Source organism: Eubalaena glacialis, chromosome 3 (assembly GCF_028564815.1).
Source record: "Eubalaena glacialis isolate mEubGla1 chromosome 3, mEubGla1.1.hap2.+ XY, whole genome shotgun sequence".
NCBI lineage: Eukaryota > Metazoa > Chordata > Mammalia > Artiodactyla > Balaenidae > Eubalaena > Eubalaena glacialis.
Window position 1 is genome coordinate 97957049 of NC_083718.1, and position 25309 is coordinate 97982357.

General features: G+C 58.1%; 1 protein-coding gene across 2 annotated transcripts; it reads right to left on the bottom strand.

Annotated features, from left to right (window-relative positions):
* Window positions 1-1726: 1726 nt before the first annotated feature.
* KCNC4 (potassium voltage-gated channel subfamily C member 4) lies at window positions 1727-24251 on the bottom strand. 2 transcript variants are annotated; one of them, XM_061183734.1, is made up of 4 exons: window positions 22903-24251; window positions 11022-11958; window positions 8786-8989; window positions 1727-2830 (listed from the first exon to the last, which is right to left on the bottom strand). In XM_061183734.1, exons 1-4 carry the CDS (start codon window positions 23572-23574, stop codon window positions 2769-2771), a joined length of 1875 nt encoding a protein of 624 aa, XP_061039717.1. In that variant the 5' UTR covers window positions 23575-24251; the 3' UTR covers window positions 1727-2768. The 2 variants fall into 2 exon arrangements, with proteins under 2 accessions (XP_061039717.1, XP_061039716.1); XM_061183733.1 differs by lacking the exon at window positions 1727-2830 and adding an exon at window positions 5444-6399.
* Window positions 24252-25309: the final 1058 nt, after the last annotated feature.

The following is a 25309-nucleotide window of genomic DNA, read 5'->3' on the forward strand; positions in this document are numbered from 1 at the left end:
CCTGCTGTTTCTGTGAGGTGGGGAGGAGGGGTGGTCCCCTGCTTCTCTCACTGAACTCTGCCCTCCTGCACACTGCCCCCTCCCCCTCCAGGGGTCTGAGGTTGTCACCGGGAACCCCAACTGCATCTCCTTGGGTCCCCTCAAGCCCCCCTGGCATTGGTTACCCTTGGGCTGCCTGCTGGGTTCTCAGCCCCTGACCGTGAAACGGTTCCACATTGATCAACAACAACAACAACAAAAAAGTAAAAGAAAAAGAAAAAAACCCCAAAATACCCAAACACCATTTTGGACATGGGCCCTGATGCGTAATATCATTATGGATATTACACAGTGCATCCCATCCCATTATTGTCCGGCCAAGCTTCTCTGAGGCGAGCCTGGCTGCAAATGGCTTTCTCCTGTCTGGCGGGGCTGTAGCCTCTGCTTGCCCTCCACTGCTGGAGGAGAGATTTTATCTTTAATTGACAACTGGCTGCCTGCCATCGCCTTGCCTCTGCTGGCCCAGGCTCCAAGCGCGATTTTCTCTTTGCTTCAGGGACAGGCTTCCCCTTACTTCTCCCCTCCCCTCAGCCCTGCCATCCTCACCGCCCCCCCTCACCCCCGGTGTGCTCTTGTCCTTTCCTGGTGTGACTGGACCAGGCAATCTCAGAAATCTGGGGAGAAAAGCTGAGAGCAACAGGAAATGGATGAGGAGGGAGCTAACACTTACTGTGCATCTACTGCATGCCATATGCAGACAGATGACACTGGGCCAGGTCTTTACACTCACTGGCTCTGAGACAGGGGCTATCATTATCCCCATCCTACAGGCAGGGAAACTGAGGTTTTGCAAGTTGCCCCAAGTTACCCAGCTAGGAAGTGGCAGATCAAGACCCTGAACTGAGGCCCCTTTGACGCTAAGTTTACACCTGGGATAAAGAGTAAAGAGAGCACACGTGTGCCCAGGCCTGGCTACATAATCCACAGAGCCCAGTGCAAAATGAAAACACAGGGCCCTTCTTCAATAATTATCAGTAACTTCAAGACGGCAACAGCTGAGCATTAAGTCAGTTGTGGGCCCTTCTGAGTGACTGCACAGGTGGCACGGCCCTGAAGCCAGCCCTGCTCATTCCCCTGTGTGAGTGTGAGAGGGACAACAGCGAGGGATGATGTCTGAGCATCACTCACCACCATCCCCATCCTCTCTAGGCCCAGGACCATTCACTCCCCAGCCCTAAGTGGTCCCAGTTGTGCCCCCAGCCCCTTGTCGGCCTCAGTTCATCAGCCATCCATCCAGTCATCACAACGACTTCAGCATCCCCAGGGCCTTGGCCCACATAGAACTGGTGCAATTTCAGGGAAGAGAAGATGCCCCCTGCAAAACAAGCAGGAATACAGTGGAACCCCCTAAACAAACAACAGTCTCTTCTTCCATGTTACTGCTGGGGGCGGTGGGGGGGCGGTGGCAGCAGTGGAGATCACTGCCCAGAAGCCCGGGGTCCCAGGTTAGTCCTCTTGGCGTGACCTTGGCCAGATCACTTTTCATCTCGAGCATTCATGTCTGGCTCTAAATGCAGGGGTTGGGCTGCACTGGTGATTCCTGGTGGGGGCGGGTTAGGAGTGTGTTGCATTTCTCGGGTGTTGGGGGGGAAGCCCGGGGAGGTCCCCACAGATACAGAAAGGAGAGGCGGAGGCAGTCACTCACACAGCGAGCACAGCAGGACACTCCAGATGTCTTTATTGGGGCTTGAGCACAGCATGACAGTCAAAGGCATGCAGACAGGGCGGCAGGGCCCAGCCTAGGCATGCCTCAGACACACGAGGGAACAGCTTTAGAAAAGGACGACCAACACCAGGGAGGGGCAGGGAGGGCTGGGAGTGGGGAGGGAGGGCCGACGCAGAGGCAGAGGCCAAGGTCGAAGGGGGCACCTGGCCTCGGCGGCTATTGCACGCATACTCTGGCCACCAGCCAGGAAGTACTGTATTGCAACTGGTCTCCGCTCACCCGCAGCATTCCCTTCTCAGACCCCTGAGCCAGATGGGCAGACAGACCCCTTCCCTGCCCGCCCGCCCAGCAGCATCTTTGGAAACAAATGGACAAAGGCGACAGAACAAAAAACCAGAAATAAAAAAAGACAAAACACCCCCTCAGTCAAGGACACAGGGAAGGTGGAGAAAGGAGTAGAAGAAGCTGCAGAGGAGCCCCGGGAAGTCCCCCAACAACTGCGGCGTGGGGTGGGAGGTAGAGCCCCAATCTGGGGTGGGGTGAAGCTAGTGGAGCAGTGACCCCAGGGGGCAATCTGGCCTTCCACAGGCCTCTGGCCCACAGGGGAAACACTCCCAAGAGGGAGAGTCTAGCCAGGGACCACCCAGCTGGACTGGCAGTTCCCAGGTACACTTTTCCTGGGATATTCCACACACATATTCAGCAGAAACAAAGAATCAGTGAAGGGGAAGGGAGTGAGGGTGGGGGTGGGGTGAGGGCCTGGGGAGACATAGCCTAACAAAGAAGACAGACCACCAAGAGCACATGCACTACACACAATAGTATAGTATGTATGAATATAGATACTATATGTGCATATATATCTCTTCAATGTACAACAGAACAAGAACATCGGACCCAATGGCTCTGGGCCCCGAGGGTCACATGGGAGGTTTCCCATCAGTCCTGTGCAATCAAGGATATCTGAGTCTTTCCCAGCGAAAGATTCTTGCCTGGGTTCCAGAGTTGCCCTAAGCCTCTGGCTTTCTGTCTGTCTGCCTGTCTCTCTCACGTTGGTGCCGCTTTAAGAGAGGGTGAGGACTTCAGCCTGGGCATAGTTGGACGAGAGGGCATCTTGGCAGGTCTCTGTGTTTAAAGAGCACAGGGTGTGAGACACTGGGACGCACACTTTCGGCTCAACATTGCCTTCTTGGGGGGGTGGTGGGTAAGGAGTTCAGCAAAAGAAAGGGAGAAACAAAGAATGAGATGTTAGAAGGAAGGCAGCTGCTGACCTATAGGCGGTGGGTTGAGGAGTAGGCCAGGATCGGAGCTGGAAGGCATGGGGCCCAGAGCTAAGAGTCCAGGAAGAGTGGGGATAGGGAGGAAAGGGGGTGAGCCCTTCATCACCCCTCTGCCAACCCAGCACTGGGCCACGGTGACCCATAGGTGATGTTACAGCTTATCTCCGTGCCTGTTAGGTAATGAGCTCCAGGAACCAGGAGACCTCAGGTCCTCAAAGCTGCAGTGCAGTGGGAAGAGGGACCACAGCTCTGCAGCCTGGCATGGAGGTAGTGGGAGAGGTTCCTGGCAGGGTGGGGGCTGACAGCCCACAGGCCATCGCCTGGGCTGCTGCCTGCCCAGCCTGTGCTCCCCCCTGACATAGCTCCATCTGCCATCACCACCTGGGGCTAGTCCATTGTCCCAGGGGGCTGGTGAGGAAGGCTCCTGAGTGTGCTGCCGTGTCTCGCCCAGTCCCCTTCCTCAATCTGGCAGGAACAGAGTCCCAGCAGCTGGAGGGTGAATGCTGAAGGGGAAGGTCAGGGAGGACGACTGTGCCCATCTCAGGAGAGACAGCAGGAAACCCAACCCCTCAGTGAGCCCTTCTCGGCATCTCCTCCTCAGCCTGGGACGGCAGTGGCCTGGGCCTTCCCTTCCCCTACCTTCTCAACTGGGGCGCAGGTAGGGCAGGCAGGAGGCTGCTGCGGGGGCAGGCATTATGCCAGAGAAGGCGATGTTCTCTGGCCAGGGCAGAGGAGGCCCTCGTCTTCCAGGAAGCTCTGTGAAAGGGCAGCCAGAGCTGTTATGCAGCCTCCCCTCTGACTCCCATGCAGTCTGGGCTCTGGGTTGAACAGGTACTTTCCCCTCTGGCTCCAGCTCACAGCCACCCCTCTCAGAAGCCCTGGGGGCTGAGAAGTGGCCTCTAGGGTTGTCAGCAGCCCTGGTACAAACTGGAGGGGTAACAACTCCTAACCGGGCTGCTTCCCTGCTCTGTGGGGAGGGGCTGGGCCCCAGCTGCAGGGAAAAGGCTGTTAGAAGCCAAAGTAATGGGCAGAGGTCCAAGTCCAGATCCAAGGTAAAGCAAACTGCACTCTCAGATTGTGGGTGGGAGGGAGAGCCCTCTCCTGAGGAGGGAGGCCCATGCAGGCAGCCGCCTCCCCAGGCAGGGCCTGGTGTACAGTGGGGCTCTGTAAACTCCAGGGCTCACTTTGCCCTTTCCGAGGGCCCTGAGAGGAGCTGGGGCAGGCGGCCTACTCAGCTCTCCCGTCAGCTCACGCTCAATCCTGTGTCAACCCTACAGAAGCCAGAGAGACAGGAGGGGTGTGTGGGAGCCCACCTCCCAAGGCACTAGGGGCTCCAGCCTGGCACTCCTGCATCATGTCGCCCAGAGACATCTGTGCCCACCACGGGGATGCCATGAGCATGCCCATTCCTGTGGGAGGGAAGAGAGGGAAGGAGGCGGTGGGTGCCGTGGAAACTTGGGCTCCTGACAACTTGAGGGCTGCCACAGAAATAGCCGCCTCAGTTCCCTGAACCAGAAAGGCAAGTGAGAGGAGAAAATAGCTGTGGTGCCCATGCTACACCGGACACCCAGCTCATCGTGTCCGTGTCAGAGCCGGGACCCCTGCACCAGGGAGCCCGGCAGGAGCAGGACCGAACCCATCCTCCTGGAAGAGAAGCTGGGCTCTGAGACTGGGCTGAAAGGGTCGAAGGTGCCCTGCTCCCCGTCCTGCTCCACAGGGCTTCCCTGTCCGTGTCCCCTTCTGAGGGGCAGTGGCATGGATGCCCCTGTATCTTCTCAGCTCTTCTTCTCATCATTCTGAGAGCAAGCAGGAGGCAGGCCCCACAGACCACAGCAGGGCTGGGGGAGCCCAGGACCCACCCTGAACAGACTTTCCTGGAAGGGACATCCCTGTGTCTGCCCAAGGCTGAAGAAGGCATTGAAATGGGGATGTTCCTGGAGCAGGCTCTTCATCACCCCTCCAGCGCCATGAAACGGTCTGACCTTTCTGCCCAGCTCACCTTTTGGGGTGGCCTCCAGAGTCCCCAGCCTCCTGCCAAGTCCCAAAATGCTGTCTGGCGGTACCTATCTCTGCCCACTCTGGAAGGAGCAGACATGGACCTTACTTAGTCATTCCCTCGACAAAGTTGCATAATCTGACTAAAAATTGCCAGGCACACGGCTCTGCTGTCAGGTCTAATTCCCATCAGGTGAAACAGGCAATGTCTTGCCTGAGGTGTTCCGAGTTCCTGGGCTGAGGAGGTCCTGGAGCGCCTGGCTGGTGCGCTGGGGAGGGGCCCCCTGCGGCTCGGCCCACCCTGGGCGCGGCAGGCTGCCCGTTAAGGGAGCTGGTGGGGGCAGGATGGCTTCAGTCCCTACACTTCCCCTCAGCTGCCCCTGCCCAGGGCGCACCCCTGTTCACTCAATGACTCACAGACCTGTTGTGCTCCCTGGCTCGTTAGGTAAATGAATACACTTAATTATAGAAATTAGATGAGTCTCCGGTTCTGGCAGCGATACAGAGCACAGAGGCTGGGTGGGAGCGGCAGGTGACTCAGAGGCAGGGCTGGGAGTTGGAGGGAGCAGGAGAGGAAGAAGAATTGTCGGGGAAGCAGAGGAAGCAGCGTGGCAAGCGATACTGCAGCTCGGGGTGCAGATGGGATGCTGGGCTCCGTTGCTGGGCGCCACCCCCGAGAGGAGGACCTCCCCGCGCCTAGGCAGCCAATCCTGGGGCTCTGACTCTAGGAACTCCCACCTGCACCCCATGGCAGGGTTGGAGAATATCAGGTGGCACTGCTCCCCCAAGGAGTCAAGCCCTCACACACCGGCAGAGATGCCCCAGGGGACAGCCTTATTCCTGGCTGGTCTGGGTGTGGGATTGACAGACAGACAGACAGAGATGTTCAGTTGCAGGCTGTTTGGTTACTGGTTGAAGGCCCCGAGGGATGGAAATGCATTTGCTGTGATCTAGGTGGGACCCTGAGGGGGAGGCAGGGCCCAGAGACACAGTCCTGGGGGTGACGGCACCCTCAGCTCAGGACGGGAGCGAGCGGGATAGAAGGCCTGGAAGTAATCTCTCCCTCACTCTCAGGTCCCAGAGCTGAACATTCTGGGGAGCTGGGTGCTGTGGAGGAGAGGCGTGGGGGCCTGAATTCTCCTGCATCCTGCCTGGCTTCCGCAGGCCCCAAGAGGAACGAGGGCTGGAGGCATGTGAGTGTGCCTGTTTGCGCGAGTGCGCCCAGGGGCGGGGCGAGCCGAGGGGGCAGCTACTGGGCTGAGTGTCCAGGGGGTGGGCTGGTGAGGGGGTGGAAGGGGTGGGAGAGCAGGAGCTTTCTTGGAGGGTAGGGTGAGCTGTATCGCGATGCCAGTTGAGATAGCCCCAGACTGGTTCCAGTAGCTCCTGCTGTGTTGTTTAGACTCCGGGACTTTTCACAGCCTTGGTGAAGAAAAGGCACGTGGGTCAGAGGGGCGCAGCTCCTTGCCTGAGATGCTCCATGGGATCCACGTTCCGGGGACCCTGCAGGGCGGGCAGCCCCGGGACTGGGTGGAAGGGTCTGGTCCACCTGGGAAAGGCTCCCTGACTTTCTCTGGTCTCTGGATGGACCCCTGGCCCCACACTCAGCTGACCTTTGCCCTATCATTGTCCCCAGGTAGGTTTCCCACCAGTTGCATGAAGACCCTACAGCCCTCAGTACCCTCCTTGTTCAACCCTAAGACGCCCTAATTAGCACTCATCACTTTCCTTCCAGGGAGTTCACTTTCAGTCACATGCACCTACAGGGTCACATGGGGTCTCTGCTGGTGGCCGGGGGAGGCCTGGGCCCACTCACTCCTGGGTCTGAATGTAGCCCAAGTGCAGAGAAGTGTGGCGTGGTCTGGCACAGGGCAAGTTGCCGAGCGCGCACTGGGAGTTTGGCGATGCTAACTGCCACGCTTGCTTAGCAGGGCCTGTTTCCCAGCAACCCACCTGTTCCCTCTCGAAGGTCACTCTAATTGGCTGAGCTACATGCTTGTTGCCAAGAAGCAGTGTGGAGGCATCTTGAAAATAGAGCAGCCGGGCCCCACAAGCAGCCAGAGAGATACGACGTGGTGGGACACAGGCTCCCCGGCCCCATGCATGCACACACAGAGTCTCCTCCTCAGATGGGACCTGTTCCCCAGGCCCTCATGGTCCCTGCTCTGACCTGCAACCTCACAGCCTCCTGCGCACCACTACTTCCACTGAGCCCCTCACCATTCTGGATGAAAACAGGGGTGATCAGGACTCAGTTCCGTTTGCTCAAGTCCTACCTGGGGGGTGGGGTCCCCTTCACCCCACCTTCTACACCATCCACTTAGCATGCTCCAGCCAGAGCAAGACTCTGGGTCTGAACTAGGACACAGTGGAAGCCACAGCATGTTTGGGGTGGGGGCAGGAGGGAGAGGCACATCCAGAGCCCAAGGAGTGGGCTACACAGAGGCCAGGGGTGACCAGAAGAACACAGAAGAGGGTGTGAGGAGTCTGAGCACCGTCCATCTGCAGCCCTTTAGCTGAGCCTCCGGGCCATCTCCAGGTTCCAGGTTGCTGCTCCTGCTTCTGCCACCCAATAGGACACATGCCCAGCAAAGCACGACGCATACCTCTCAGGTCTTGGTTAGGGTCAGGGAGCCCTGGGGATCCCTTGAGGACAGTGGCGCTGAGCAAGCCAGGGAAAGGGCCTGGGGAGGTGTTCCTGGAGGCTGCCTGGGCTGGGCAGGCCAAGGGACATCCTTGGGGGTGACAGAGACATCACAGGCTATTCCTACAGCAGCCGCTGCCCCTGCCTCACTCAACCTGACTTTGGTCTGAGGTTTGGGGATGGTGGGAAGTGGCAGCGGGGTGTTGGGCTGAAAGAAGGTTAGTTAAGAAGTGGCCTGCAAACCCAGGGAAGAGCTTTTTGCGGGGAGAGTTGGGGTTTATCCTGAAACTAGGCAGGCTATTTAGAGAGATTAGGTCACAGGGACAAGGCAGGAAAAACAAAAAAGTGATGAGGAGCTGGGCAGAAGGGACACTTGGCCTTGAGAGCCCTGGCTCTCAGCCACCACTGGCTCTCAACCATCCCTAATCATTTCAGTCCCACTTTTTCAGGCCAGGAATCCCTAGCTCCACTGACCAGCTTCTGCATGGGGTCTGCTGATGGAATTTCAGCCTTCCCTTGAACTCGCCAAATCCTTCAGAACGCACTTCAGAGGGGACCCACTCTTCCTGTCCACCCCTCCCCCTGGTCACCTTCTGGCTCTACCCGGAGTGAACAGTCCCATCTCAGGGGCTTGCAGATTTGGGTTGCAGAACCCCCAGTGCAGGACAGAGGAGGTGGGGCCTGAGCCAGGCTCTCTGAAGACCTCACACCAGCACCCCATTCTTACCCTGACTCCTGAATGGTGTTGGCATCTCCCAGGACTACTTACTTGGGGAAGCCTGAGCTGTGTTTAAGGGAGGCCTAGGGGAAGGCTGGCAATGACCATGCGGAGCCAGGCCTGAAGACCACTGCAGGAACCAGAGGAAGAGAGGCAATAAAATGGAGGGGGTGGCAGGAGCCTTGATCTGGGGTCCCCTCACCCTCTAGTACTTGTCTTCCCCGTGGGCACCCAGGGGGCTCTGTGTACCTTCTGGGGATGCTGCAGGCCTTTCTAGTCCGGAACTGGAATATCAGGGGACCCATCCTAAAAGCGAGGGCGCATCCGAGGCGGAGGAGATGGTGTCCATGGCCTCAGAGGAGGAGGAGACCTCAAGCTCCATGGGGGACACTGGGGAGACTCAGCTGCATGGGGGCTACCCCCCTGCCCAGCCTGGGGAGCCATACCTTTCCGGACACTACCATCGGCACAGGCAAAGTCCCCAGCGCTGAGCAGGAAGCAGGCAGCTGCCTTCTTGTTTCTGTCTCGGGTGCCAGAGCGTCGCAGGGCCCGGCGCTCCTCCGGGGTGCGGGCGGAGGCCAGGGGCTGGGTGAGGCCGGCTCCCTCCTCGTCTGACAGCACCGCGCTGGCATCGCCATTCTGCTTGGAGTCTAAAGGGGCAGACAGAAAGAAGGCTGCATGAGGGCTGATCCCAGACCTAAAGTATCACTTACCCAACCCGAGGGGAGAGTGTTGCCAGAGCCAGGGAGTGGGTCTGGTCCTGGTGGGCAGGGGACAGGATGTGGGCTTCCCTCCCAGCCTTGGCCAGGGCCACAGATACCCTAAAAGCAGGGACTCCCCAAGTTGGCCCTTTTAGATCAGTCCAAGGCAGGCAGCAGAGTTGGCTTCTTCCTTGGGTCTGGCTCAGGCTGACACTCGGATGAGTTTGCATTCCCTAGGAGAACGCCTGGCTTGTTGGGGTGAGTGGTAGGTAGCACTGCCAGGGTTAAACTGTTAGCGTGGCTTCCGCAGCTGTCTTCCTGGACCACCCAAAGGCACTTGTTCTTGTTCACTAGGCTTCCAAGCCAGAGTCAGTGCCTGAAGGATTTAGAGCCCTCTGCTCTCGGGGCTCACCTGTGTCTGGGGAGGACCCCGAGAGGAAGAGGCTCCAATTCAGCTCCTACTGCTGTGGGCTCTTAGTCCCAACCCTGCTCTGCCAGGCACGCAGCAGCACAGATGAAAGCTGAGCCCTGGGATCTGGAGAAGGGGGGCTCCTTGGTCTGAAGGCAGTGGCCAGGAATGCCCTTTCTGTGACCGAGCAGTTAGGGTCAGGCTAAGGAACGGCTCATGGCGCCATAGGTATTGCGGAGCCAGCCTAGGGACTTGTACATTTTGATATTAAGTTACCCTCTGAGCCCTGAATGGACCTCACGGTAGAGCTGAAATTCCCTGGGGTACTGGCTGGGAGATTTATGTTCAGGGATTGGGGAAGAGGGTACCATTTTGGTGGGGGAGAAGAGGGGGGCCTAACTGGTGCTGTTCCATCAAGGTCTTTGAAAGACCCGGGCCCTTGAATGACCCCAGGGAGTGAGTGGCTCCAACACATAGGATGGGCACCCACTAACAGGCCACAGGTGAATGTCCCAAGTTAGGCACCTCCCCACAAGGACGAGTCCCACTTTGCCCCCAGAGCCGAGACAGGAGCTGCTACCTTAGTCTCCTGGCACCGCCCCCCCCACCCCCGCCCAGCTCCCCAGTGGCCTGGCATCCAATGGCCCCCCATGCTAGGAATCCCATACCTCCCTCAGGAGCCCATCCCGTACCTAACAGTTGGGTTCCCACTCTCCAACCTAACTTCACGTTGCTGTGGGTGAAGCCAATTTCCTTTCACTCTTGACTCATGTAGAAGCAAGCTTTCCTGGGGTGGCCTTTTTCATCCTTGAAGAGCACGATTCAGACCCTCAGGTCCTCCCGTTCCAGGATGCAGCTACCAGTTTCTTCCACCTTTCCTTTCCCCTCTCCCAACACTGTCTGGGCTGCTCCCTCTTGGTTCCCTTCCGTCCCATGTTAAACCCCAAGCCCAGGACTCAATCTAGCTTGTGCCAAACAGAAGGCAGCCTCCCACTGCCATTACGTTATCACATTTATCAGGCCAAGAGACACTAGACTGGAACGTTTGGAAAGAAATGATTCATGTGTTGATTCTCCTCAGAAGAACAGCTGCCCTACTCTCCAGCTAATAATGACAGCGCCTGATATTTGTAAAGTGGTTTTAACTTCTTAAAGGACTTTCATAGCCATCATTCGTTTGGGTCTCGTCAAAGTCGGGGTAAGACATTGACAGCATTCCCGTTTTACAGGTGAGGAGTCTATGCCCAGAGAGGGTGAGTGACTGGCCTGTGGGCACACAGCGCAATGGCCAAGATGGGATTAGAAACCCAGGCTTCTAATTTACAGCCCCATGCACTGCTCATAGCAGCCTAAATTTAGTGGGATACTCACTCCACAGACCCTGATGTTCAGGAAGCTATCAGAGAATAGATATTCAGCCTCAATACTGTGCCCTCATAAAGGCACGCCTTATATTTAGGGAAGCCCAGAGCAATAAAAGCACAATCCCAAGTTCCAAGGGCTGAGTTTCACCTGGGAACTCCCCTGGCCACTGGGGGAGAGGTGGCTTTCCTTCCCAACCCCCAATCTCACCTGCCCGTTTCCTCTCAACCACACCCTCTTCTGGGGCAGGGGGGCTGGCATCACTGTAGGTACTGTCCCTGGGCGAGGTCTCCTGCGACTTGCAGTAAATGGGCGACTCCAGCTGGGGCGGCCGAGGTACGTGCTTCTTCCGTTTCTTGGGCAGCTTCTGCTTGGCCATGGCCAGAGAGTAGTACATGCCGAAGTTGTTGACAATGACAGGCACGGGCATGGCAATGGTGAGCACGCCGGCCAGTGCACACAGCGCCCCCACCAGCATGCCTGACCACGTCTTGGGGTACATGTCCCCGTAGCCCAGCGTCGTCATGGTGACCACGGCCCACCAGAAGCCGATGGGGATGTTCTTGAAGTCGGTGTGATCATTGCCCCGCGGGTCGGAAGGCCTGGCGCCGATGCGCTCCGCGTAATAGATCATGGTGGCGAAGATAAGCACGCCCAGGGCCAGGAAGATGATGAGCAGCAGGAACTCGTTGGTGCTGGCGCGCAGGGTGTGGCCCAGCACGCGCAGCCCCACGAAGTGACGCGTAAGCTTGAAGATGCGCAGGATGCGCACGAAGCGCACGACGCGCAGAAAGCCCAGAACGTCGCGAGCCGCCTTGGACGACAGGCCGCTCAGCCCCACCTCCAGGTAGAAGGGCAGGATGGCCACGAAGTCGATGATGTTGAGCAGGTTCTTAACGAAGTCCAGTGTGTCGGGGCAGCACACGATGCGCACCAGGAACTCCAGCGTGAACCACAGCACGCATACTCCCTCGATGTAGGTCAGGATGGGCTCCGTTTCCACCTCCCGCCGGAAGCGCACGCTGGTAGTATTCCCCACTCTGTGGATCTCCGTCACGTTGCGGTCGATGTTGAAGGCCTCGTGGGTCTCCAGGCAGAAGGTGGTGATGGACACCAGGATGAAGAAGAGAGAGGCAAAGGCCACCACCTATGGGCGGGGAGGAGAGTGAAGGCAGCTGTCAGGGACACATGCACGCAGCAGGGACAGGGCCCTCGGCCTGTAGAGGGGGGGGCCGTGGGTCACCAGGCAATCTGTTAGGTGGTGAGAGGTGGGATTAAGGTACACAGTCTGGGGCTGGAATTCCGTCCCCAGAGGGTCTTTATCCCTCTGCTTGCGTGCTGTAAGGCAATACGTCCCAATCCTCGTCATGGTGCACAGAAGTTAGAGGCTGCCTTTGGCTGGAAGGAACTGAACAGAGTACTATAGCTGCCTGGCCCTGCCTACTGCCTAGCTCTGCCCACCTCTAACCCGATCGTGCTTTGAGGCTTCTCAAACTGTAATGGCTGTATAAATCCTCCGGGAACCTTCTTAAAAGGCCATTCTGATTCAGGAGGTCTGGGGCAGGGCCTGTGATTCTGCATTTCTAACAAGCTTTCAGGTGAGGCTGCTTGTCCACAGACCACACCTCAAGTAACTAGGCTTTCAGGCAGTTTTCCTCAAAGTGAGGGCCTGGACCAGCGCATCAGCATCACCTGGGAACTAGTTAGAAATGCAAAGTCTCGGGCCCCACCCAAACCTACTGAATGACAAATGCTGGGCGGAGGGTCCAGTAATGTTTCAACAATCCTTCCAGGTAATTCTGATACACACTAAATTGCGAGGGCCACTACATTAAGGGATATGCCTAGAGGCAGGGGGCTGGCATTCTACCTATTAAGCTCCGGCCGCGACCCACCTCCTCAAGCCCCAAGTCCCAGCCCCTCCTGCCTGCCTCTCACCCTAGGATGTCTGAGCCGACTGCCCAGACAGTGAGAAGCGTCTGAAGAAAGACAACCTGCTCCAGGGCAGGAGACAGGGTAGTCTGCCCAGAATAGCCACCCCTCCCCTTCCCGAGAACTGACATTTCCTGGGACACTGAGCGCCAACAAAAAATAAACTGCACCCATTGGGATCAGAGTGTGGCAACAGCTGATCTGGACAGCTGCTGGGATCTCGGCTAGAATGATGACAGCGGCACTCAGCAGAGGAACGGCTGGGTTTAAGTGTCCAATCATTATGAATGGAGATGAAATGCATGTGTAATAACACCAATTACGGAGCCTTCATCTGTTATTCATGTGATGCCATTCACCACTGTCAGGGTGCTCCTTGCTGGAGTCCATGCCCCCTGCTGTTGCCTATCCTGCTTGGTGGGTGGGGATGGGCTTCCTCCCTGAGCAGCGGGCCGAGCTTAGATAGATTAGGGAGGACTGTGGCCCCATGACCCCTTGGCAACCCCCATTGCCTGCCCCACTCTGATTTCCACCTGGCCATAGCATTGCCCCCTGTCTAATGATGCCTCTCAGAGATGCTTCCCTCCCTGGGAGTATGCACCGAGACGGGTGAGGTGGGTGGGCACAACTTGTTCTTAGTACTGCAAAACACCAATGGAGAATACAGGGGGATCTGGGAAAATGAAGCAAGAAGTAGCACCTCCAAGGGCTTCTGGAGCAGGAGCGAGTCTGAGGAGGGAACTTTGGGAATGAACAGTCATTAGCCGTCTATTCTGTGCCTGGCATACTTGGGCACTCTATATGTGTTAGCACCTTCAGTCCTCCCTGTGAGGTAGGCCCCATCATCCCATTTTCCAAAGGAGGAACTGAAGATCAGAGAGGTTATATACTTGCCTAAGGTCACACAGCCTGGAAGGGATGGAAACCAGACTTGAACTCATCACTGTTTAACTCAGGGGCCGTACCTTCTCTTCACACCTCCCAGGCAGGGTCAGTTCATAGACCCAGGAAAGTCTTCTCTGAATTGTCAACACTGCTCCCAGCCAGCTCCCTGATGACTGCTATTTCACTCTTAGGAATGTGTCCCTTTGGCTTGGGACAGACACCCGCCACACAGTAAGACTTATCTTATTTACACTTGGACAGGTTGATCAGTTATGGCAAGTTAGGAGAAGCAGGGTAGCAGACCACAGACACCCTTTTCCACTTGACAGCTCTGCCTGGAGTTTCTCTTGCCTGCTTCTCCTCCCTGCCCCGTGAAGGTGAATTTCAAGTTCCCTTTCTGGTTTCATTTTTCTTCCCCTGAGAACTGGGCTGTCAAGACAATACGGGCTGACATGGGCATTAGGTAAATAGCTCCAGCCTATGGGCTCTCGAGGGCCATCCAGAGATGAGCTGGTGGAGGCACCTGTCCAGTGGCCATGGTGATGCTGGGAACCCCGAGTCCTGGCACTGCCCTCCCAAGCAGAGGGGGCTGGGGTAAGGGGTGGGGCCAGCACATTCCCAGATCTGCCAGGAAGCCTGGGAAGCAGAAGCTTGTGCTCTTCTGAGGAAAGGTTAGCCAGGAGAGTTGGCCCACCTGGGAGCCCAGCGTGAAGTTAATTGGTGATTTGGAAAAACAAGTTCAGGAAGAGCTGCCCAGGGGCTGAGTAGAGGGCGCTGGGAGGGAAGGGGAGGGGAGGGCAGGGCGGGTGCTGTGGCCAGGGCCACTCTCTCACCAGCAGGGCCAAGGTGCCTTCCTCAACTCTGCCCCAAGGGCTCCTTCTGCAGCAGGCCCAGTGGGTGCAAACCACTCCTCCCTCCTGCATTAGGGAACAACCCCCTGAATTCCTGCAGTGTTCACTCATTTTTTTTTTTTTTTTAAACACAGTACCATCCCATCTACTTACTTCTACCCCTCACTGCCACCCTCTCAGAGGATGCGGACAGGGAAAGGGGAGCCACATGTGTCCATTTCTCAGGGTCAACAGAGGCACAAGACAGGGAAAATGACTTGTTGAGGATTAAACTGAGGCCAGATCTCTTGACTCACAGCTCAGAGCTCTTTCCTCTTGGCCTCTCTGACCAAACAGACGGGGACAATCCACTCCTCCCTGATGAAACCTACATGGGGCCTCAGTCTCCCTTGTGGCCCCTCCAGTCTGGTCCCAGGAAGCCCTCACTCCCTGAGCAGACAGGTAGACCTAAGGCCGAGCGGTGATAGATGCAGTGGCCTGTGCTCTGGCAGGCTGCCCCAGGTGGGTCCCGAAGTTACAGGTACCCCGTCAGAGCCCTAAATTATTCCCCAAGCCAAGTTATTTTGTAAGTGGTGGCTCTGCTTGCAATCGGTGACTTTCACCAGGGCTTTTCCCTTTGGTGGCAGGGATACTGCTTTCATTCTGCTTTCAACCCTTGACTGGGACCTGAAAGGGACCAGCGAGGAGGCAGCGGCTGCAGCAGCATCACCCAGCTTAGAGGTCAAGGCCTCACACCTGAGCCTCCTTATCCAGTGCCGCTCCCCCAACCCTGGCCCATCCTGCGAGGCTGGCAGGGCCCCTCAGAGCGCTCCCCATCGGCCCCTGCCACACATGGGGCTGTGCGGCCTCGGAGAGCTGAGACTGAGGGCAAAGGAGAGCTAAGGAGCCCTGGGGTCAGCTGCCTGGGTGCCTCATCCCGGCACTGCCACTCAGTCAGGGAAACGGTGCACTCTGTGCCTGTTTCCTCGCTACAAAATGGGACACTACTAGTGCCCCCAGTAGTGTTACTGTAGGATTAAATGAGCCCCTACACAGCAAGTGCCTGGCATACAGTAAGTGCTCAATGAATGGTGACAGAGCCGAGGAGGTGAGGGGGCCTCCGTGAACACCCGCGCGCAGCTTCTGAGGACGAGTTGGATCTGGAGCCCAAAATATCACAAAGCCTTTGCTTCACAGAAGAGAAAGGGACTTGGAAGGTCATTGAATTCAATTCCCTTTCTGCTGTTTTACAGGTGATGAAACTGAGGCCTGGGGAGAAGTGACCTGGCTGGTTCCCATAGCCGAAGCTGTCCGTTCTTTCCACTGTGTGGGGACAGAAGGCATGGATTCTGCTGGAAGTCAACACTTGCCCAAGCAGGGACTTCCCTGGCGGTCCAGTGGTTAAGACTCTCCGCTTCCACTGCGGTGGGCACGGGTTTGATCCCTGGAGGGGGAACTGGGATCCCGCATGCCGCACGGTGCAGCCAAAGAAAACAAAAGCCAAAACTGCCCAAGCAGAAAACCGCTCGTGTGAACTAGTTTGGCCAGCAGCAGCCCCTCTCCTGCCAGCTGGGAGGATACAGGAGGGTCTCGCCACCCTGGACAGGAGGGTCCTAGCCTCTGTGAAGGACAGTGCTGCTCCTTCGAGCTTCCTGCTCCCTTGGGCCCCTCACACTGGCTGGCTGTATCCTGTTGGGGACCCATCTATCTCCAGAGACCCAGGTGGTTCAGCTGGTGGGCCAGCCCCGTGACCAGCCTCCTTCACTGAGCTCATCCCACGACTGTCGCTGGCGGAAATGTAAAGTCACACACTTCTGGACGCAAGTCTGGCTCCGCTACTTACTGCCCAGACCTTGGGCAAGTTACTTACCCTCTCTGAGCCTTAGGATCTTTGTTCATAAAATGGAAAATTGAGTACCTACTATGTGCCAGACACTGCTCTGGGTGCTGTGGAACAGCAGGAAACAAAACACCCCTGCCCCTTAGACCTTCCATTCCAGTGGAAGGAGACTGTCAACAAATAAGTATAGTATGTCAGATGGTATAAGAGGGAGGAAAATAAAAAGAAAGGAGGTTAAGAAGTGTGAGAGTGGGGGAGCTATTTCAAATAGGGTGGCCAGGCAAGGCCTCAGTGCCAAGGTGACATCGAAGCAGAGACCTGAAGGAGTGAGGGAATGAGTTATGTGAAGATCCAGCAGAACTCCAGAGGCAGCAGGAACAGGCAGTGCAAAGGCCCTGAGGCTACCAGCATACTTCATGTATTGAAGGGATAAGAGTACCTATCTTATAGGGTTATTTTGAGGATTAAAAGAAATGATATTTGTAAAACTTACCACTGAGCCTAGAGTGGCTCAGAAATCTGGCAGAGGCTGGGTTGGGGGGGGTGGGGAGGAGGTGACAGACACCAGTCATTGGGAACTGAATACAATCAGCAGGAGCAGGGGAGGGGAGCCCAAGGAGGAAGGGCCAAGGAGACAGATGGACAGATAAACATAAGAAGACTCATGCCCAAAAACCTATATTAAGGATGAAGTGTAGGAGAAGAGAAATTTGAGAACACAGCCAAAGACACTTGCAGAGGAAGATCTGAGGGGATGGGATGAGGAGCTGAGCCTTCTGGGGAAGTGAGATCCTAGTGCCCAGGTGGTGCTGGAAAGGGAGTGGGCAGCCCTGCGGGCTGAGAAGCAGGGAAGAAGAGGAAGTGTGCCAGGCAAGGCATCTCTGAGCTGTCCCTGGGCTCCTGGGTGAGGACCTGTACTATGATGCCCAGGTCCCAGCCGAGGGACCCCAGCTCCTCTCCCTTCATGGGCTGCCCAAGAGCAGAACCTGGCTGGCCCTGGGCCTTCCCATCCTGAGCCAGGACCCTCTGGTTCCAGTGTCAGAGCCAGCCTCTACCATGCTCAGCCCCTGCCAAGCTAGCACCTGGGGCCTCTGAGGGCCACTTGGCTGCCTAGAGCCGATGAGTCCCAGCCCCAGAAGGAATTCAGTCCAGTCCATATCACTGGCCAAGAACTTATCCAGACAAATGCAATTCCAGGTTCTTGCCTATCCGTCAAAACACCCCTGCCCCTTAGACTTTCTGTCCCATGCTGTCCTATCTCTGCTCTGGCTGGTCCCCTGGCCAGGAAATTCCCTTCTTCCCTAACTCTGCATGGTTAAGCACTACCCACATTGAATATTTATTTATATATTTATTTATAACTGGCTTCCTTCTAAAAATTATTTAAGGAAGCTAAGTCACTATCATGCAGGGCCTACCCAGTTTAACTTCTATTTCCTTGTTGAAGCTTCCCTGCATACCAACCCCCTCCAAACAAACCCTCATCTCACACAGAGGTGGGATTTATCACTTCCCCCTCTCACCTCCTATTGAACTTCATTTTTTAAGACTACTGTCGCCCCTCTCCTGATCTATCTTGTATTATTATTACCATTTCTTGTCACTCAATTTTCCCCAACTGCCACCTACTCCACCTGATCTGGTTCTCTTTAGGAACAGGGACCACCTCTAACTCATCTTTATATTTATAGAGGCCAGCCTGGTGTCTGGCAGGTAGTAAGTGCTCAATAAATGTTTCCTGAATGACTGAAGCCAAGCTGACTGCCTGCTCCCTCTCCTGGTCCTAGAGAGCCTGTCACGAGGAGAGATCATCAGCCTCACTAACTGGGACTAGAGATGACAAAGGGATGCCTAGAAATCCCTCCAGGCACCTGTGCTCTCAAGACTCTGCGGCTCTCAGGGGTGGGTCAAGCCAGTTGCCTGATGAGGACGCCTGCCAGGGGCCAGTAACCTTCACCCAGCCCAGAGAAATCCCCAGCAGGGAGCTGGGCCAGGTCGTGGCAGGCTGGCTGCCAAGGAACAAAGGTGGCTTGAGTACCCTTGTGCCCAGCATCCCAGGCTGACACTGACCACAGGTGGAGGTGAAGGGCCTGGGGGCTCCCGGTTCCCAAGGCCCCGCTGCCTAACTCTGTTCCTGCCTGCTCTTCCCCCAACTCTCCAAAATAGCCCAAGTTTATTTTATCCCTTCCCCCACTTTACACCCCACCCCAAGTGGTGACAAGCAGAAACACCTCGTCATCCAGAGACAAGATGTTCAGAGACAAATGTTGGTCTGTTCAGAACAAGAGAGGAAAACAGAAAACAAACCCAGGAGGAGACTGGGAGGCTGCCTGAGGGCAGGGGTGGGGGGAGGCCTGCAGCCCTTGGCCTAACATTGCTCCCGCTCCCGGGAAGGCGGTAGAGTGGCTGCCCCGGGGCATGCTGGCACTGCCCTCCTAAGGGTGCTGCGGAAGCTGGGGCACCCAGCCTCCTGGGCTCAGGTTCCTGGCCCTTCCTCACCCAGAGGGCATGGGACTGTGAGTCCTGGCCCTCACTCGGAAGCCTGTCATGCCCACCGGCTGGCTGGTCCCAGGCAACACCCAGGCCGGAGAAGCTGGGGCCTTCAGATGGGGTGAGCAGGAAGCAAGCTCTGCATTTCCTTCCTAGAAGGCCTCGGTTTCATTCCTCTGCCTGGGCCACGGAACACCTCGTCTCTTCTCTTAACCAAGCCCCCTTTCTTTCTGTCCTATAAAAAGCCCCACAGTGAGGGAAAGAAAGAGAAAGCAAGCTCAGGTGTGAGCAATTCTAGGGAGCAAGGAGACGGGGGCTTTAGTTTGGAGGGAGAAGTGAAGGGATGGGAGGAGAGCAGAAGGGCCCTCCCCTCCCCGAAGGGCCCTCCTGAAGTCAGAGGCCCTCTCCAAGCAGAAGCCCCAGGAGGCGGCCGAAGCAGGGGACAAGCACAGACGTGGATGCACAAGATCTGGGCTTGGATCCTAGTTCTACCACCAGCTATGCGACCTTGAACAAGCCCCTCTGGGTCCCCGTTTCCTTCTCTGTAAGCTGAGGTTAATAATCCCTGCCTCACATGGGTCAGATATTAGAAAAAAGTGCAGGCGTGCCAGCACCTGACAGCTGGCACAGTGGATGCCCAAGCAGTGTGAAACCCCAGCTGCAGCTGCCTCCTGGGGCAGTGGGATCCTGTGGGGTCACCTCCTCTACTCAGAGGGGAAACACCATGAGAAAACTCAATCTAGGTACTGATTTAGCCAAAGGAGAACTATCATCCTTAATAGGGCCGATAACTGGACTAAAGCCAGCTCAGCCCCTGGGACCTCTGGAGGCTGGGGATGAGGGAGGCGAGTGTCCCAGGGTCCCATTCATCAGGCCTCCTGTCTGCCCTCAGAAAAGGAGGAAGGCCTGATTCCAGAGCTCCGGTTGCTGCCCAAACCCTGACTGGTCCGCCTCAGTCTGGGAAGCCACCCTCGCCATTGCTGAGCCCTCCCTCTGCCTGGGACCATGGGCAATGGGCAGAGGGGGACAGGACCAGCCTGCCTCCTGTGCTTGCTCCCAGGTCAGGCCATGGGAACAGAACCACAGCAGCAGCCGCCCATGGACCCAGCCGCTGTGAAGGGAGCAGGGTGAGCACCCAGGCTGGAGTCTGCCTGAACAGGAATGGCTCTGCGGGCCAGGCCGGTAGCTAGGCAACAGGCTCCCATAATCAGCTCAGTTCACTTTCCGTTTGTATCTGTTTTGTTCCTGTCATAACGCACTACTCAAATGACCAGCTGCTGTATGCGAAGAGATGCCCAGGGCAGCGCTCTGCTCCTCTGCCCTTACTGGCCCTCGGTGAGCGCCCCAAGCCCACCGCAGTGCTGCAGGCCCCTCCCCCTCTTCCTCCAGGAAGGCAGAGGGAGGAGGCCGAGGGAGGGAAAGTATGCGCACAGACCCAGGGGACAGCACAGGGGCAGGGGGTATTATTGGCCTTGGGGAAACAGAGCAGGGAGGGCATAGCCCCAGAACCCCTGCACCTCAGACCCTCAGGCCTGGAGGCGTAACCGAGTAAGTGTCCCTTCTCATGTCCCCAACTGCCCCTGGTTTTCTGATGTCATCCACAGGAGGTACAAAACCTCAGGCCACCTCCCAGACCAGAGTAACAAACGTTCCACCTCAAAAACAGCCTCCTTCAGTGACAAGAACATGTTATCATCCGAGGAGCAAGGGCTGGGTAGTGAGGGAGCCCTGGCTTTGAGTCACAGCCCACCGCTCTCTAGCTGTGTGACCTCAGGCAAGTTGTTTACCCTCTCACAGCCTCAGTCTATTAAATGGGGATAATACCTCCGCTGTAAGTTTACTGGGAGGATTAGAGATTAACGCAAAGTACCTGCATGGTGTGCTCAATAAATGGCAGTTGTTTATCAATTAATTTTTTAAACTTTTGTATTCTCACTTGTATGTCCCAGGAACAGCTAAAGGCTTGCCTTTGCCTGTGCCTCTCAGCAGGAGGCAAGCCCCTTCTGGCATGAGTGCCACCAAAGCTCCATATAGCTGTGCACATCAGTATTAACAACCAGAAGGCAGGATACTTGGGGTGATTTGCTGGCTCTATTATTTATTAGTTAAGGATCTGTGATGACACTTAACATCCCTGAATCCTGGTTTCTTCGTTAAGTGGGAAGAATTTACCCAGCCCAGCCCCAAACTTCTGACCTCAACTGGATCGCCCTGGCTGCTGTGATTCTACATCAAAAGGGCCAAGTATCTTGGGCTCCTGGAGGATTTCCAGGGGCTAACCAGGCTCTGAGCTTACTCAGAGAGCCCCGGCTGGACCACTCTGCAGTGAGTTGAGGAGAAAATAAACTCACTGATGGTACAGCCCCTTGGAATCAAAGGGGGAGGAACCTGAGCAGATGAAAAGTCCTCAGAGGCCCCAGAATGCTCGGAAATAGGGCCCTTAACCACCTCATCTCATTCCTGCCTCCCTGGCTTGCCCCCTTTGCCCAACTCCATCAAGCTAAATCTGCCTTCTCCTCCCCCACCCCCAACTTTGAAAGAGCCTGAAGGATCTGCACTTGTCTCTGCCCTCGTGCACCCAGCCGAGAGCGAACACTAGCAGGGTTAGAGGACTGCATGAGAAGGCCATGGGACTCACAGCCAGCCAGGGCCAGGGCAAACAGAAGCAGCACCCTAGCTTTGCTCTCAGTCCCGGAAAAAGGCCCCTACCTTCCAGTGGCTGCCCTGGGATGGTACGCCTCAGCCACTGAGCCCTCTGCTCCTCCCTCCTCTTCCACGCAGGAGATGCATGTGCCCTGGTAGAGCATTTATGCCAGCCTAGCCCCTCCCTGCACCCCGTTTCCCAATCTCCTGCCCTCCCCTGGGGGGGTGAGGGGAGTGTAACTTTTTCTTCCATGACTGGGTTGAAGCCCAGCACAGGAGGTGCTGGGGAGTGCGGCAGGGCTCTGAGACTAACATGACGACTTGGGATGCCAGAGGAAACTACCAGCTTCCACAGCAGGGGGCAGTCCCCAGACCCAACACATCACGCTGCTCTTTCCTGTCTCCCAGACAGACCCCAGCCAACCTTCAGGCTGCCAGCCATGAGATCAGACACCAACCCCCAGGGGTCTCTTTTTTTAAAGAATCTAAAGCCATCCTTCATGGGTATTTTTTTTTTAGATGCGCAAGCCTACCTTCCCCACTACCCCCTTCCACCTAAGCGGGTTAGGGGAAACTGGACTGACTTGGGGAGGGGATGGTGGGAAGGGACTAGATCTTGCCTAAATCAACCTACACTTCTCCCCCCTGCCCCCATCCCCATCACCTATTTCAAGCAGTAACCTGAACCAGGGCTTTCTGGGAAGCCAATTTGTGCTGCAGTAGGAAGAAAGAAGTGGCAACAAATCTGGGATCATCACCAGGCGGCCTGTGGCTGGCCACTGGCTGCGGGAGCCCGAAGGGCCCACAACATTAGGCTCTTCCTGTTTGACTCTCCCCTCATCCCAGCAGAGGCCAGGACAACCCAGGTGTCCAGGAAGCCTCAGGGGCGTGGCGTGGGGCAGGCATCTTGACTTATCCTCCTGGGAAAAAGAAGGGCTCTCCCAAACCTGGATGAGAGGTCTGGGTTCTGGTCCCAGTTCTGCCTGTTATGGCTGAAGAGGCTGAAACCCGTGTCCCCTTCTCTAGAACTCATAGTTCCTAGCACACTGAGCTGCTGGGAGGATTTCAATGAGATGGGACACAAGGAGCTGCCAGAGTAGCCACTTACACTCTAGTTTTTTCCCCCAAATCCTGCCTGACCCCAGCACAAAGCCTCATTCCAGTTCCCCAGGACTCTGTCCTTCAGAGGAATTGGGGGTAGATGTAGCGAGGCCGCCTGTGCAGGAAGAAGGGGGTGGAAGAGCTCAGCTAAGAGCACCCCACTCGCTGGGAGGGGATGCCTTAAAGCAGGAGCTGGGATTAGGTCCAAGTAGTAAGTCAGGAGTGCAAAAGTGTGCAGTCTCCTGATGAAGCGTTGGGGGCGAGGATGATTCCCCTGGGGGCCCGTGGAAAGCAGGGGAATTTGGGAGGGAGGCGGTGGTAAAGTCGGTCAGTCTCGGTCCGAGAGAAGACCCAGACTCCTGCCACTCACCCTGGCCGCCCGGGAGGAGTAGGGATCCTCGAAGAGCGCCCACATGCGGGGCTGCCAGCCGCGGCAGCCCCCGGACCCGGCGCCGGGGCCCGCGCCTCCCTCATGGGGCCCCAGCCGCTGCAGGGCCAGCTCCCGCTCATCGTCGCCGGCCTCGTCGCCGGGCCCCGCGCCCCCGCCGCCTCCGTCTGGGCTCTCGAAGATGTCGAGCGCCTCCTCGGCGTCGCGGTGCTGCCGGTAGGTCATCCAGCAGCAGGGCTCCACGTCGGTCTCGTCGATGCCCCAGAAGGTGAGCTCCTCCTCAAACAGAGGCCCGCACACGTCGGCGGGGCAATGCAGCTTGCCCGTGCGGTAGTAGTTGAGCACGTAAGCAAAGACGCCCGGGTGCCGGTCGAAGAAGAACTCGCAGCCACCGCCGCCGCTGCTGCTGCCTGCACCACCGCCATCGGACGCGGGCCGGCCCCCGCCGTCGGGATCGGCCAGCCAGGCGAGGCGGGTGCCCGGTAGGGTGCGCAGGGTGCTGCGGTAGGTCTCATGTCGCGTGCCGCCCACGTTGATGATGATCTTCTCCGACGCCTCGCCCTTGGCCATCTCCTCCTTCAGACATGTTTTGGACGGAGGCTTGTTCCCCGACTTGCGCCCGCGGTAGGAGGAGACACACACCGAGCTGATCATAAGAAGCGCTGCGGGGCTTCGGCTTGGGGCGGCCGCTGCCCTCCAAACACCCTTCCAGAGGAGGCAGCGTCAGACGGGGGAGGGGGAGAAGACCAGGAGGAGGCAGGAGGCCGCGGCGGCCCCCTCTGCGGCGTGGCCCTGCCCCTGCCTCCCCCCCGGGGCGCGGAGCGGGAGGAGTTGGATTTCTCGGGGGCACAGGTGGTTGGGGTTTGGGCTGGCAGCGCCGGGGAGGGAGGCAGGAGGGGAAAAGGAGAGCCGAGGACACAAGCGAGGCGCCCAGGCGGCAGGGCTAGCACACACACACTTCCCCCGCTAGCACTGGACACCCAGACGCTCGGGGCCCGGGACACGCCCCCCTGCACCCCACAACAGACGGGGAAGCGCACTGTCCAGGCGCACTGCGCGCGCTCACACTCACACGGGCCACCCTCCGGCTCCCAGTCCGCGGCGAGACCCGGGAGCGGCGGCGGCGGCGGCGGCGGCGGAAGCAGCGCAGCAGCAACAAGTCCTCCAAGCGGCTGCCGGGGCCGGGCCGGCGCTCTCACGGCAGCCGGAGCTCCGCGGGCCCGGGCTGCGTGCGGTCAACACAAGGCGGCGGCGGCGGCATGTGGCCTCTTCCCCCCATTCATAAATCCAGCGCAGGGCACGGATGGCGGGCGGGGCGGAGCGGAACGCGGCGTTCGGGCGGGCGGGTGCTGCGCAAGGCGAGGCGGCACAAGGAAAACAAGCGCGCCCGCAAGAGCGAGCCTCCGGTCCTGCGTCCGCGGCTCGACAGCGGCGGGGAGCTGCGCTGCGCTGGGCGCTGCGCTGCGGGGGCCGTGCCGGGGCGGGGGGGCCTCGGACGGGGCGTCCTGCGCTGCGCCGAGCTTGGGGGCGGGGCAGCTCCCGGGAGCAGGGCTCTGGGCACTGCGAATGAGTCTCCCGGGCGGCGGCCGAGCGGCCAAGGACACCTGCAGGCTTCCTGGGCTGCGACAAGCGGGAGCCTCAGCGCAGCGCCCCGGCGCCTGGCTCCTGCGATCTGGCGGGGCTGAGAGCCACGCCATCCACGCGTCTACCCATCTCCGGGCGGGGCGCTGGCCTTGGCCCGCAGCAGGGGGCGGGCGAGAGGTGGCCTAGGGGCGGGGGTTGCCTCCACGCCGGTGGGCTGCGGCTCTGGGCGCTCTCCGTCTCCCTCCAGCGTTGGCAGCTGACGCCGCTCTCTGCTGGCGCCTTTTCCTCCCGGTGCCGCCTCGCCCGGGTGCGCCCTCCGTGGAGCGGAGTGGGCGGGGCGCGGCGTGGGGCCGACCCGGCTCGCTGCAGGGCCCCGGCGGCCGAGCTCTGCCTTCCTCCGCGGAGCCGAGCCGAGCCAAGCCAAGCCAAACCAGGCGCGTAACCCCACCCCCCCGCCACCTGCACGCCTTGCGCGCCTCCGCCGCCGTCCCCTCCCGCCCGCTTCGGCCCGGCTCCCCGCCTCCCCCGAGCCCAGAGCTCCTCCCACTGCAGTCCGGCTGCCACCCAAGCGCTCTCGACCCCTGACCTCTGACCTCCGCCCGCCCCTTCTGGCAGCTCCCGTTGCCTCGTCCCCACCAAGCTGATCGCTTTGTTGCGGGTTAATTGTGACTGACTGGAGGCCGGGGAAGAAAGAGTGGAGAGACAGCGTCGCTAGGAGGAGGCTGCCCCCTTCTGCCCCAGACACTGTGTTAGGCCCTCCTGACGACTCCGCCCCCAACTGGGCCCAAGATCCCCGTGGTCTCTA